General features: G+C 34.0%; 1 protein-coding gene across 7 annotated transcripts in view; it reads left to right on the forward strand.

Annotated features, from left to right (window-relative positions):
* The window catches only part of PIK3C2G (phosphatidylinositol-4-phosphate 3-kinase catalytic subunit type 2 gamma), a 352007-nt gene that overhangs the window by 34187 nt on the left and 303742 nt on the right, over positions 1-14078 (forward strand). For all 7 annotated transcript variants that reach the window (XM_042991840.1, XM_042991839.1, XM_007072860.3 and 4 more), the window contains 2 exons: positions 310-467; positions 5845-5959. In XM_042991840.1, the coding sequence (XP_042847774.1) occupies positions 310-467; positions 5845-5959 (273 nt within the window). The remainder of the gene's footprint in view (positions 1-309; positions 468-5844; positions 5960-14078) is intronic.

Genomic DNA, 14078 nt, shown 5'->3' on the forward strand with positions numbered 1-14078 from the left:
CCAAGGGGAGGTGTTCAGCTTCAAAAGTAATGTCAATGAAGGAAGGCTTCATGATTCAGAGTCAGTTTTCATGCCCGATAAATGCCAATATATTCTTAATTGCTTCAAATGAGATGCTCCTGGGGAAATCTAAAGAACAGTCTTTTATGGTTGTCTTGGTATAATTGTAATCTTTACCAATCTGGCCTAGTTAATAGCACTGTACCACCAATCACGTCCTGATTGTTTCCATATTTTAAATCTAAAGCAAAACTGAACATGAAGTTTCTTACAATCTCTCCTAAGTATTTTTTCCCATATATTTTTCAGGATAAGAGAAACATATCATGCAGCTGACATTAATTCGAATTCAGGGAAGATCTGGAGCACTACTGCAGCATTTCCATGTCAGCTTTTTTCTAACACTAAGTTTAATATAAATATTTGTATTGATAACTCAACACAACGACTTCATTTTAAGCCATACGGTAAGCGACCTTGCAAAATAAATATAAAAATCTACACAAAGCTAATAGGATGCACAGCCTTGAGTCCACAGACTGAAAGCATTAAAAGAAGCATTATTATATGCTAGTATTTTGCCCTAAACTGGAGTTAAGAGGAAAATAGCTGGAAACCTTTTGTGAACATTTGTTGAGCTATTGTTTTTAAGAACTCTCTTCATATAGCTCAGCCCAGAACACTTTACTTTCCTACTATATAATACCCGATGGCAAGTATAACAAATTTTTGGCATATTAAAAACAAAACTAAATTTCAAAAAGATTATAGATAAAGCATATGAATGAAATGAATGAATATATATATAAAAATGGCAATACTAACCATTAGAAACAACTATGTCATTCGAATGTAAATAATAGGCATTGATACATAGTCTTTATTCTCACTGTAGGAAGTATAGGAGCCTTATGAATAATGAGCAGATCCATTCAATCAGTCTCTGGGGATGAATCCTGGAACCTGGATTCTGCATCTTATCAAACTCATCAGATGATTCTTTTTTTTTTTCTAGAGTTTTAGAATCTCTTTAAAGTTGTTTAATAATTTTAATATATATTAAATATATGTATCATGTATAATATATATTATATTATGTATAATATATGTTATAGATATAATATATATCTATATATATATTAGAGAAAGAAAGGGGGGGAGAGCATGAGCTGGGGAGAGATAAAGAGGGAGGGAGAACAAGAAATCTCAAGCAGCCTCCACACTCAAAACAGAGCCCAACGTGGGGCTTGATTCCATGACTCTGGTATAATGACCTGAGCCGAAAACAAGAGTCTGACTCTCAACCAACTTAGCCACCCAGGCGCCCCAAAGTTTAATATTTCACTGTTATAGTCAACTATTTTGCAAAACAATAATAGTTCTTTAAACATTAGTTTCTACTAATGAGTTTCTACATATGAGCTATTTTTTCTTGGCAAATAATAACAAATATTTTCTTTTAGTGATTGTTATTAATATTATTATTACTTTGGTTTTTTTTTTTCTTACTCTAGTCAAGATTCTGAGTTAGTACAGATGGCTACAAACAGCAATGTTATGTTGGAATATTTAGTTAGGACCATCTGGTTTGAAACTAACAAAAACCAACTTCTGCTTCCTTAAAAAGAAAAAAAATTCTTAAAGAATATAGGGATTTCTTACAGAATTTTAGAGTAAAAATTCAGCAGATTCAGGAACGTACTAAAGGCACAGATGAACAAGCAGTCCAAAATTCCTGTATGCATCTCACCTCATCTCTTCTATATAATTGCTTCTCATGTTTCCCTTGTTTACTGCTGACTCATTTCCCTTGCTTTTCCAGAACATATGGAAAGCCAAGTTCTCAAGCTTAAATGCTATTTGGCCAGTTTACCTACAGAAAATTTAATCTCTCTATTAGATCCAATTCCAAATTTCTAAAAAGCAAGATTCTTATTGCCCAGCCAAAATCAGTGGTGTTGAACCCTGAGTCAATCACAATCTGTATCATCTTGGCATCAGTTGCTGGAGAGGAGAGGAATAACTGTAAACTAGGGAGACCACTTCTCTTCTTCTAATTTACAGTATTTAATTTCTAACATTTCTTTCTCTCTCTCTCTCTCTCTGCATGTTCTTTTGTTGAATTTGGCCAGTTGGAGGCCATTTCTGACTTTTATGAGAAGTTTCAGGAAAGTGATTAGGTCATTGTGTTTAGTGTTAGAGATGTATAGTGGTAAAGAGGATGTCTGCGCTGTCAAGGATATTTACAAGGGGGAGGAAGAGGAGGAGGAGGAAGGGGTGAAGTACAGGAGAAAAAGGAGGAAGAAGGAGAGAAGGAAAGGACACCTTCATGAAAACATACAGAGCGTGTGCCACTGTTGGGAGGAAAATTTTTCCCCTATCTACTTATATTTGAAGGGGATGAGGGTGGTGGCTGTGACAGAACTGATAATAGATTAATAGGAGAAAAGGCAAGGTTATTTACATACGCATGGAGGGGTTACTCAATAATGAGTAACCTGCTGAATACCCAGAGGTAAAGGTTTATATACCAATTTAATGTAAAAGCGTGTATATGTGTGTGTGTTGAGGTGTGTCAGTTAGAGCTTCACTAAGAAACTAGGAACCATCTAGTGGATGGGCAATCTGTCTCCTTCCTGGAATTTATAGGAAATTCCCTCAGAAGGAAGTTAGTGGAAGCTGTATTTTAGGGAGTCTCTGCTTTAGTCAGATAATAAAAGTTCAGATAAGATTTCAAATACCTTCACTATGAAATCATCTTTATGCTAAAACTGTGATCCTTTCACCACTTTAAGTGTTTTACTAGTAAATACAGATGTGCTCTAAAGAACAAAATAGTGTATCTGAAGAGTATATCAAGAATGACTTCAATAAAAGATGTTGTTGCTAGAAATTTAGAGAATAATGAAATCTAGATAAATAAAGAGGACAAGATGGATGAGGATAAGGCATTTTCATCCAAAAAGAATACTGTTTCCCCAAGAGTGAAGAAATAGAATCCTTCTAGAGAAGTAGGTGTTTTATGCAAAGAATTCTGTGTTCCACAATCTTCAGCCATCATTTCAATGAAGATGATTCCTGTGTCCTTATTTACAAGTACAAAGTTTCTCTAGAGTGTCTTTACTTTCAACTACATTTTAGATTTAGATGATGCATGGTCAGAACTGTATTAGGAGGCCATTTATGACATGCAAAGTGTTGGAAGTAGAAACCAGTTTGCAAAGATTAAAGAGTGATTTACAACTGTTTGTAAAAGTTATCTACTAAGAAGTTTGGCAATATTGGGAAGGTTAAAAAAATACTATCTTAATGTAATGAAATGTGTAAGGGGAGATTTTATTTTAAGAAAAAACAAAAATTTTAAGAAAAAACAAAATCATCTTTACCATGGAGAATATTGAATATATAAAAGAAAGGGTAGGGGCGCCTGGGTGGTGTAGTTGGTTAAGCATATGACTTTGGCTCAAGTCATGAGCTGTTCACAAGTTTGAGCCCCATATCAGGCTCTGGACTGACAGCTCAGAACCTGGAGCCTGCTTCAGATTCTGTGTCTCCCTCTCTCTGCCCCTCCCCCACTTTCTCTCTCTCTCTCTCTGTCTCTCTCTCTCTCTCTCTCTTAAAAATAAATAAACATTAATTTCTTTAAATAAAAAATAGGGGATTTAACCGATGGAAATAGAACCTAGGGTAGGAAAAATCTGAGATTAAGAAGTAGAATATAGTAAAAAAGTCAAAATACTTATATCTCACAAGATGTGTAAAGAGGTAGAGAATGATGTATAAAAGACTAGATTTAATGCACAGGTAGTTAATTAAAGAATCTCAAATGGGCATTAGCCTCTTCTATATGGTAGGCAATACAGTCAACAGATTGAGAAGGGCTGCATAAAGTGGAAGAGTACAAGAAATTGGGGAAAGTATTATATTAGCTGCCAAACTGAAGGTACAAGTATAAAATCTACTTAAAAGAGGTCACAGTACTTGTTCACTTACAATATGGATGAGAAATTTAATCATAGATACTTAATGGTTGACTTCAAGGAGAAAGATGATAATTTCAGGTTTAAATATGTCTAATTTGAAGTAATAATGAAACATTCAAAGAGTGACATGAAACAGATAGTAGGCGATAATTAAGCTGAAGCACAGGGGAGAAGTAATAGTAGAAATTGGATTATGGAGTCTACCATGCAGAATGGAAAGATGTAGTGAAATAATGATTTCATGCATGCCCCCTATAGCACAGGGGATGCAGCCTGGAAATGGGAGAGTCAAGTTAATTAAAATGAACTGATATCCCTGGAGATATTTTCCTGCCATTATATACTGGCAATTTTCTCCCCTCCTTGTCAATGCTCTTACAGTCATGATTTTGCTGTGGCCATATTTTCTTCTAGTTGCAATCATACTATTTCAGTCATTATTCCCAAGCAACAGGGTGTTTAAGATAACTCTCTCCCAGGTCAAAGCATTTCCACAACCCTTAATTCCATGATTATCTTTACCATTTGTTTCTCTAGCCATTTCTTAGAAAATACCTTGATCTATCATACAACCCACATTTTTAGGGGCGGCTGGGTGGCTCAGTCAGTTAAGCATCTGATTTCAGCTCAGGTCATGATCTTGTGGTTGTAAGACCGAGCCCCACGTTGGGCTCCGCACTGAGAAGGAGCCTGCTTGGGATTCTCTCTCTCTCCCTCTCTCTCTGCTCCTCCCTCTCTCTCTCTCTCACTCAAAATAAATAAACACGCTTTAAAAAATGTAAAAACCCACACTTTTAAATCCAGTATTATTCTCCCCGCCGCCCCCCCCCCACCACCTTTTTTTGTGGCAGGTTCGGCAATACCAATTGCACTACATTTTGTTAGCCAGTTTGTGTCAAAAACATTTTTTCCAAACAGAAGGGTATGGCAGAAAAAGAAGACATAGCAAAGTAAACAGATAATGGCAAACTAAATACAACTCAGATGAATACAACTGAGTGTTTGCAATATGCTGTTCAAATTCTGATTAATGGTCATCAGTACAGTCCGTTTTTACTTTCTTCATTGATTGTGACCATGAATTCACATTCAAAGCATGGAGACATATATATATATATATATATATATATATATATATATATATATATACAATTTTCAACTATTATCATTTATGATGGTAAATGAGCCCTGCACTATTTCATAGACAACCATTACTGTAAACTCAGTACGGTGCTGGTCACTACTAAGTAGCATATGTATGTAAGAGCTTAGTGGGGAGATTACAGAATGTAAAGCCAAAGGATATGTATCCAACAGTATGCTTACACTTTGAGCTCCAGAGAAAGTGTAGAAAAAAAGCACATGCTCATTAAAGTTATCACAATGCTGCCCAAGATGGAAACTTTGGTGATTCCTACATGGGGAACAATAAACTTTGGAGACTTAGAATCATCAAGAGCACAAGCTTTGGAATCTGACAGATTTAGGTTGGACTCTTCGCTTGCCACTATCACTCACTATACAATGTCCTTGGCATTTCCCAAGTCTCTGTGAGCACTCAGGGTAGAACACTTTTTCTGCAGAGTCACAGCATATTCAGGTTTTAATATGAGGAATACAATACCAGGCTCCATCAGTAATGTGAAGACAGATTGATCAAAGAAAATGCAAACAGTATTTTCAAAAGTACCTCCAAATTTAATGAGACTAATAAATGAGATGCATCTCATTTTAATTCCTCTTGATGGAGCTAGACAGTTATAGTTCATAATGTGTATATCTTTTTTGTGCTCAAAACCTTTTCCCCAGCCAATATATGATAAGCTCTTATTAACTTTTTATTATTCACCTTTGTTTTTAGCTAATTATCTTGTCAAAGACCTAATTGCAGAGGTTCTACATTTTTCCACAAATGACGAATTATTCCCCAAAGATCATCTTCTAAGTATATGTGGCTATGAAGAATTTTTACAGAAGTAAGTATCTTATTAAGGTAAATTTTGATCATTGTTATAACCTATATTAAGACACACTTAATTTTTTTTTCTTTTAAACATACTTTGGACAAACACTATAGTCTTAGAACCAGCATAATTAAATCAATTTTGCCCTTTTTAATATGAATTCAAAATTTTAAGACTCATAGCAACAGGTGCATTGTTGGTTTTATTTTGTTATCTTGTGTATTTATGGCAACATGTATTTAAATGACCTGTGACCAGGCTGACATTCTCAGGACATGGAACTTTCAGTTTTGAAACGAAGAAAATTCTGGGCAACACAAATTACTGCAATAAAGCTTATTAAGGCTAATCACGGGGCGTCTGGGTGGCTCAGTCAGTTAAGCGGTTAAGTCTCCAACTTTGGTTCAGGTTATGATCTGGCCATTCACGAGTTCAAGCCCTTCTTCGGGCTCTGTGCTAACCATTCAGAGCCTGGAGCTTGCGGATTCTGTCTTCCTCTCTTTCTGCCCCTCCCCCGCTCACGATCTGTCTCCCTCTCCCTCAAAGAAAAATAAATATCAAAAAAAAAAAAATTAAAATGTAGCTTGATACACCTGACAGACACACACACAAGAATTAAAAAGACTGGGGCGCCTGGGTGGCTCAGTTGGTTGAGTGTCCGACTTTGGCTCAGGTCATGATCTCGTGGTCTGTGAGTTCAAGCCCCACGTCAGGCTCTGTGCTGACAGCTCAGAGCCTGGAGCCTGTTTCGGATTCTGTGTCTCCCTCTCTCTGCCCCTCCCCTGCTCATGCTCTGTCTCTCTCTCTGTGTCAAAAATAAATAAACATTTAAAAAAAAGAATTAAAAAGACTTCACAATTTAAAAAAAAATTTTTTTAATATTTATTTATATTTGAGAGAAAGACAGAGCATGAGCAGGGGAGGGGCAGAGAGAGAGAGGGAGACACAGAATCCAAAGCAGGATCCAGTTGTCAGCAGAGCCAGATGCGGGGCTCAAATTCATGAATGGCGAGATCATGACCTGAAGCGAAGTTGGAGGCTTAACCACTTAACCAATAGCCACCCAGGCACCCCTGGTCACAATTTTTGAAAACAATAAATTATAATGTAATAACTAATTTTTGGTTTGCAATTGTATTAGTATGCTGATTAAATACTGATTTTTAAAAATCACAGAGGATTTGAGTATAAGCATTACAACATTTTCATAAAAGAGTAACTTTCTTCATTTCTTTAGTCAGGAAGCTCTTAAAGCAATTAGAAAAGTCTGTTCTCATGTAGGTCAACTGCAAATACTTATTTGATAGAAAATTCACCTTCTCTTATTTGTATCACAATTATGCCTATTCTGAAATTCCTTAAAGACCAACCTTGAAAATATAACACAGCTTTAAAGGAGATATTTCTCTGCTGTTATTACACAGATATTCTAAATAGTAAAGTAAACTGAAGTAGTCGATAAAGTTGGTTTGTCACATTTTTTCCTTGTGTTTCCATAAGTGTCTAAAGATTGACAAGTCTCATCAAAGTGTATTTCTTTTTAGATACCCATTGTTACTGTCATTACTATTCTACCATAATGTAGAATAATGCCAAATGTGTTTGAAAATAACTTGTCAGTAATTTGGTGAATTTAGCAATATTATCAGGAAATCCAGTCTTTTACTGTGCAATGTTAACTGTGACTGTTTAAGACATTATCTACCTTTCTGTATTCCATTTATAACAAAATAATAATATTTATATGTCATAGATATTTCATTGCATTAACTCACAGATATCCCCCTTCTCCCTTATGTATTTGCACCTACCCATTTATATACCCAATGACTGGGCTGCTACCTTCTTCCAATATATGGTTTTGATACTGTATACAAAGAGCAAGGAGAAATACTTGAGAAATGTAATCTTATACTTAATACTCATTAAAATTCAACTTCTGAATGTTTAGCCTAAAAATGTACATCTGGTCTTCAGCTAATGTCAAACATTAGATGCAAAAAATACAAAACATTATCAAGGGGCGCTTGGGTGGCTCAGTCGCTTAAGCATCCAACTCTTGATTTCGGCTCAGGTCATGATCTCTCGGTTCGTGGGCCTGAGCCCTGCGTCAGTTTCTGCACTGACAGAGCCGAGCCCACTTGGTATTCTCTCCCTCTCTTTCTGTCCCTCCTGTGCGTGAGCACATGCATGCTCTCTCTCTCTCTCTCTCTCTCTCTCTCTCTCTAAAATAAATTAACATGAAAAAAATTTTTTAAAAAATTATCAAAATTTTATATTGAGTATTATCAGTAGGAAATAACATCCCACAAGTAAAAGTATTGAAGAGACAGAAATTTGGAAAAGTATAATGTGAATAAATTTATAATGACTTTGGCTTAATTACTGTTTTAAATGTGTAAGTTATCTATAATTAACTCAACTGTGACTGCTAAAAATGTATGTAACATTTTTCTTTTTCTTGTTAATATAAACATACAGATTTCCTAAATGTTTTTATAGTCACTTATTTCTATCAAATATTTCATTTAATTGGGCTTTTATTAAGATAGTAATAAACAAGTAAATAAATAAATAAATAAATAAATAAATCAGGGATTTATTTACTATTTAAGATTAACATACTACCTCTTTGTTATGATTTTTTAAAATAAGCATAATATTCATTACTATTCTTTATAACATTTAAATCAGTAAGATTTTTTTGTTGTTTATTCCTATGAAATTTGTCAAAAAAACGTGCCCTTAAACACTTGGATATCTTTTCATAATGTTTTTCTACAGAAGGAACACAGGTAACACAAAATAAAGTAAATGATACAATAGGTAATAATTTACGCTCTAACAGTTATAGTACTACACTTCATCTGGAGTATTTGACTAGCTTTGATTGATAAAAATAATAATAATAGCCATTTATCAAGTGCATGTTATTTGGTTACCTCATATTGAGTAGACTTAAGTCTACTCTAATAGACTTAAGTCTATTCTAAGTCTTATGACATTATCAGTGCAATAGATACTGCTTAACCCCTAGTTTATAGATGGGAAGTCTGAGGTTTTGTTGAAGATCACATAACTAGGAAGCTGGTAGAATGAAGCCTGAATTCAAACCCAGGTTTGGCTGCTTGCCCTGGGTCTGAACTATAAAACAATAGTGCAAAAGCTCTTGAAGAATATACAAGAAATAGCAAATAGGTTCTTCATGCTACAGCACATGGTAGAAAATATATGCAGTTTTGTGGGTGTCTGCAAGAATGGGGTACAGAGATTGTATTAGTCTACTTCAATTCCTACTGAGAACTACACACATACAAGACGAAGATGGGTTATATACAACCTTTGCCCTCTCCCTTGCCTAAAAATTCATAAAGCCCTGTAATCAGTTCTTACAATGCCCTTATCATGAAGGCATTATTAGCATTATTATACACCAACTGCTTGTAGATCACAGAAAGAGATTAATGGGAAGAATATGGAAACAGTGCAAAGAAAAATCAATGATAAACTTCTATTTGGAGAATAAATACTGAAGAAGAAATCAGTACCATGTGATAAAATGTTAATAGCTTTTGAATATAAAAAATACACTTAAATTTTGTTTTTAAAAAATAATTATCAAGAAAAAAAACAGGCTAAAAATGTGAATAGCATGAATATAAATTCAATGGACAAGAAATTATTCAGGGGCACCTGAGCCACTGGGTGGCTCAGTCAGTTAAGCGTTGGGCTGTTGGTTTCAGCTCAGGTCATGATCTCCCCATTTGTGAGACTGAGCCTCGAGTGGGGCTCTGCACTGACAGCGTGGAGCCTGCTTGGGATTTTCTCTCACCCTCTCTCTCTGCTCATTCCCTGGTCCTGCTCTCTCTCACTCTCACTCTCTCTCTCAAAATAAATAAACATTAAAAAAGAAATTATTTAGAGTTTGATCTAAGAACAAACATCCAATTAAGACAATGAAATACCATTTTTGCCCATCAAATTCTTAAAATATGATGAAATTCATTTGGAAATGGACAATATGTAAACAGATGCTAGAAATACACATTGATATAGCACTTGCTGAAGAGAATTTCGTCAAAAATGTGTTAAAAGTCTGTAGAAACATGTTTTAAACTGATGGATCATCTGTTTCAGCAATTCTGCCTCTATGAATACCTCTAAGTAACAATTATAATTATACAAAATGACCTAGTTATAAAGCATATTTACCATAACATAATTTCTAATATTAGCAACAATGACAATGAAAACTGGAAAAAAATGAAATCTCCAATAGTACTCCAAAATAGTGGTAAAACAGGCCATGAGCATAATTTTATTATAATATGGCACAGAATTTATAAATCAATAAAAAATATAGCATCATATGAAATAAAAACATGTATCATACCTTTAAAAGGTGAAAGGTATCTTTTCAAATAACATTTAAATATATTAATTTTTGTTACAAGTAAATTTCTATTTGGAAAAGAAGAAATCTTATACACTAAAATGTTAAAGTAGTTACTTACACCTTGAAAAAGGACTACAATAAAAATGATATTTACTCATTTCTTTTTTAATTTACAAAACATCTATGATAAACCTGCCTTTTTTACTATTAGGAGATTAAAGAAATAAATTATTCCTCATTGAGATGAAAATAATAAGAACAGTAAAAATAACAACAGTAAAATCTACTTTACTTGTTAAAAGTCTTTTATGGACTAGAATTTTCATATGTAGTACCATTCACTCTCATATAAGAAAAGCATGATTATATCCATTTTACAGATGGGAATATTGAAGCAAAGAGAAATTACATGACTTCCTAAAGGTTATGAAATTTGGAAGCAGCAAAGTGGATAGCATAAGTCTACCTGGCTATGAGGCCCAAACCTTTCTAATGTATAACAAAGTCTCCTTCATAATGAAGGGCCACTTGAAAATAAAAATTATGGGGATAACGTTTCATTAGAGATAATGAACATTAATTTGGGCTGTAAACATGGGTTTATAATCCAACATACAGAATTTGGGTCAAACACGAGAAAAAGAAACCATAGTTTAGAGAACAATCATGTTCTGACATATTTAAATTTTTAAAAATCTTTAATCAGAGACATTTTGAAGTGATTAGACTAAAATAAAGGAAAATCACAATCACTAAAGGTGGGCTTTTTCAATTTCATTTTTTTTTTTGTAATTTAAATCTAAGTTAGTTAACACATAGTGTAATAATAGTTCCAGGAGTAGAACCACTCCTGCAGCCCAGGAATAAATCCCACTTGATTGTGGTAAATTATTCATTTAATGTATTGTCAGATTTAGTTTGCTAGTATTAAATTTCTGATTAGACAAAAATATTGTTTTGGAATTTTGACACTCTTTAAGCAAATAAATATCTTCAAAACAAATGCTGCCCACAATTGATAATGCTACGGTATCACTGTTGCTTTGGCAAAATGAGTTTAACTTTCTTTAACATCAACTTATCTTTTAAATAATTTATTTCTAATGTATTTGTTCTAGTTTACAAATGAGCTATAGTATTACATTTTAGTAATCTTTAATTCCAGATTTAAAATTTTACTAAGCCTCTATTAATCTTTTCAGGGTATATAGATTGCTTTGAGCTCCTGTGGAGTGTAGGTCTAAATACATAAAAAATATTATGTAGTTGTCGGAGTGCCTGTGTGGCTCAGTCCGTTAAGCATCCGACTCTTGACTTCAGCTCAGGTCGTGATCTCAAGGTCATGAGACTGAGTCTTTGAGTTGGCTCCTCAGTGGACGTGGAGTCTGCTTGATTTTCTCCCTCTCCCTCTCTCTGTCTCTGTCTCTCTCTCAATCTCACCTTCTCGCCCTGTCCCAATTGTGTCCACACACTCTCTATCTCTTTCTCAAAAAATAAATAAGTAAATACATAAATACAGACATAAACACATAAATAAATAGAAGTATATGGTTGTTAATATATAGTGAACTAAGAAGTAGAGAGTGTTCTCTCTGCTACTGCCCTAGCATAAAAACACCACCACCAACAAAACAAAACACTATTATTTTTGTGGGATGATGTAGAAATAATATTTTTCTCATATTAAGTTCTCCTTATGTTATCAGAAATATGCAATTTTAATCTGTCCTGGATTATAAAGATAGAGATAAATTATATTTAGTTGCCACTTTTGCAATTTTTCATCTACGTTAGACCAGATAAAGAAAGACAAATACTTAAAATTTAAACTTCTTGGTTTCTTTTAGTTGGTATATTTGTCTGTCAAAATAGTCCCAATAAGTAACTACCTCATGAACCAACCAAGTTTTGAGGAAGTAGCTAGGACTTTTTGTTAGCACAATTAAAATGTAAATGGTCAGGATACTTTTCATAACTTTGCTAATAAGTATATTCATGATGCTCTATTTGTGTTTCCTCCTTAGGTTATACTTTGCTATTTTATTGGACTCACCTGTCTTTAGAGGCCCAGGGATATTAATAACATAATAATTTAGACTCTATGAAAAAAAATTTACATATTTTTCCCAAACAGTACATTTTTGTACACTGAACAAAAGTGAATTTAATCAACAAAGCAAATAAGATGTTATTTATATTTTTGGGGTGCCTGGGTGGCTCAGTCAGTTAAGCTTCCAACTTTGGCTCAGGTCATGATCTCACGGTTCATGAGTTTGAGCCCTGTGCCTGCTTTGGATTCTGTGTCTCCCTCTCTCTCTGCCTCTCCCCTGCTCATGCTCTCTCTCTCGCTCGCTCTCTCTCTCAAAAATAAATATTTATTAAAAATTTAAAGAACATTAAAAATTGTTTTAATTAAAGAAAAAGATGTTATTTATATTTTGTAACATATTGCAAAATAAAGAAAGAGAACTTTCCCAGCAAGTCCATATTCCCTTTTTTAATTTTTTTAAATGTTTATTTAGTTTTGAGAGCAGTATTGCTCTCACTTTTGCTCTGGCTCTCTCCCTCCTTGTTATTAAATGTTTCTATAAACACAGGAACTCACTTTAATAGCATGTCCCCACAACTATTCTCAAAAATGAGAAGGTTCCTGACCTCTTACACCTGGATATCATGTGTTTACCAGGTACTTCAACATTATCAAATAGTTTCATTAGCTACAGTATTCTCCTTAAAAAATTGCTTTATACATGGTTTTAAGTACTATATTACGAACAAAGAAAAAATTAAAGAATTAGGACAGAAACTATCCACTTTCTCATAAGGCTCAAGTTAGCTTCATACAAAATTGTTAGCAATACAAAGTACAGAATACTAAAACTGTACATTGCAGTCAAAAAATTAAATAGAGAAATAATAGAAAAATAAAAGTAATCTTGTACATTCAAAACACATTAACATCTCCCATCATGTTCCTGGTCTGTAGACCTCAAATTAATTACAATAGCTGGAATGTCCTGGGTAATTTCATTTCCCCATTTCTCATGATCTTATCCAGCAGACAGACCCCATTGGGCAAATACAGTGGCAGGTTGAGGACAGGAACAACTACCTTTTTTTCTTTCCTGTTAGATGCAGTACAGATACAAAACCCAGTGTGCCTGGTTCTTGTTTCTTTCCAGGGAGCAACAAGATTTGTACCTTCACCTGCACTCGTAACCATCTCACATGACCTTTTTCTTCATAAATGTATTTGTAATATATGAAGCATAATGTTACTTCATAATTGTACCCCTTAGTATCCAGCCCAACATTTACTAGGAGTACAGGTTTTTCATGTGATGTAAGTAATTTCTTCTCTCACAAGTCATGCTATATGTTTTACTTTCTAATTCAACTTAAAAATAATGTTTCTTAGGTGCTGCATGAAACAATAAAATTTACTATGCTTAAAAGCTTTTGTTGAATAAATCATGACTGCACCGTCAGTAGTAAACCACAAGTGCTGCATAAGAAGAAACTGAATAATCTTTCTGGAAAATTCTGCTTGAGCCTATTGCTTACATTTATGACCGGGTGTTTTATCAATGATTTAAACAAAACAAAACTGTTCTATATGATTTAATTGACTTTTGTCAAAGAATGCTAGAACCCAGAGTGCTAAAAATGTAAAAAGAAAAAAGAAAAACCTATGGTAATTAAAAATCTTACTTTGAAATTGCCTTATATATTATT

Source organism: Panthera tigris, chromosome B4, assembly GCF_018350195.1.
Source record: "Panthera tigris isolate Pti1 chromosome B4, P.tigris_Pti1_mat1.1, whole genome shotgun sequence".
Lineage (NCBI taxonomy): Eukaryota > Metazoa > Chordata > Mammalia > Carnivora > Felidae > Panthera > Panthera tigris.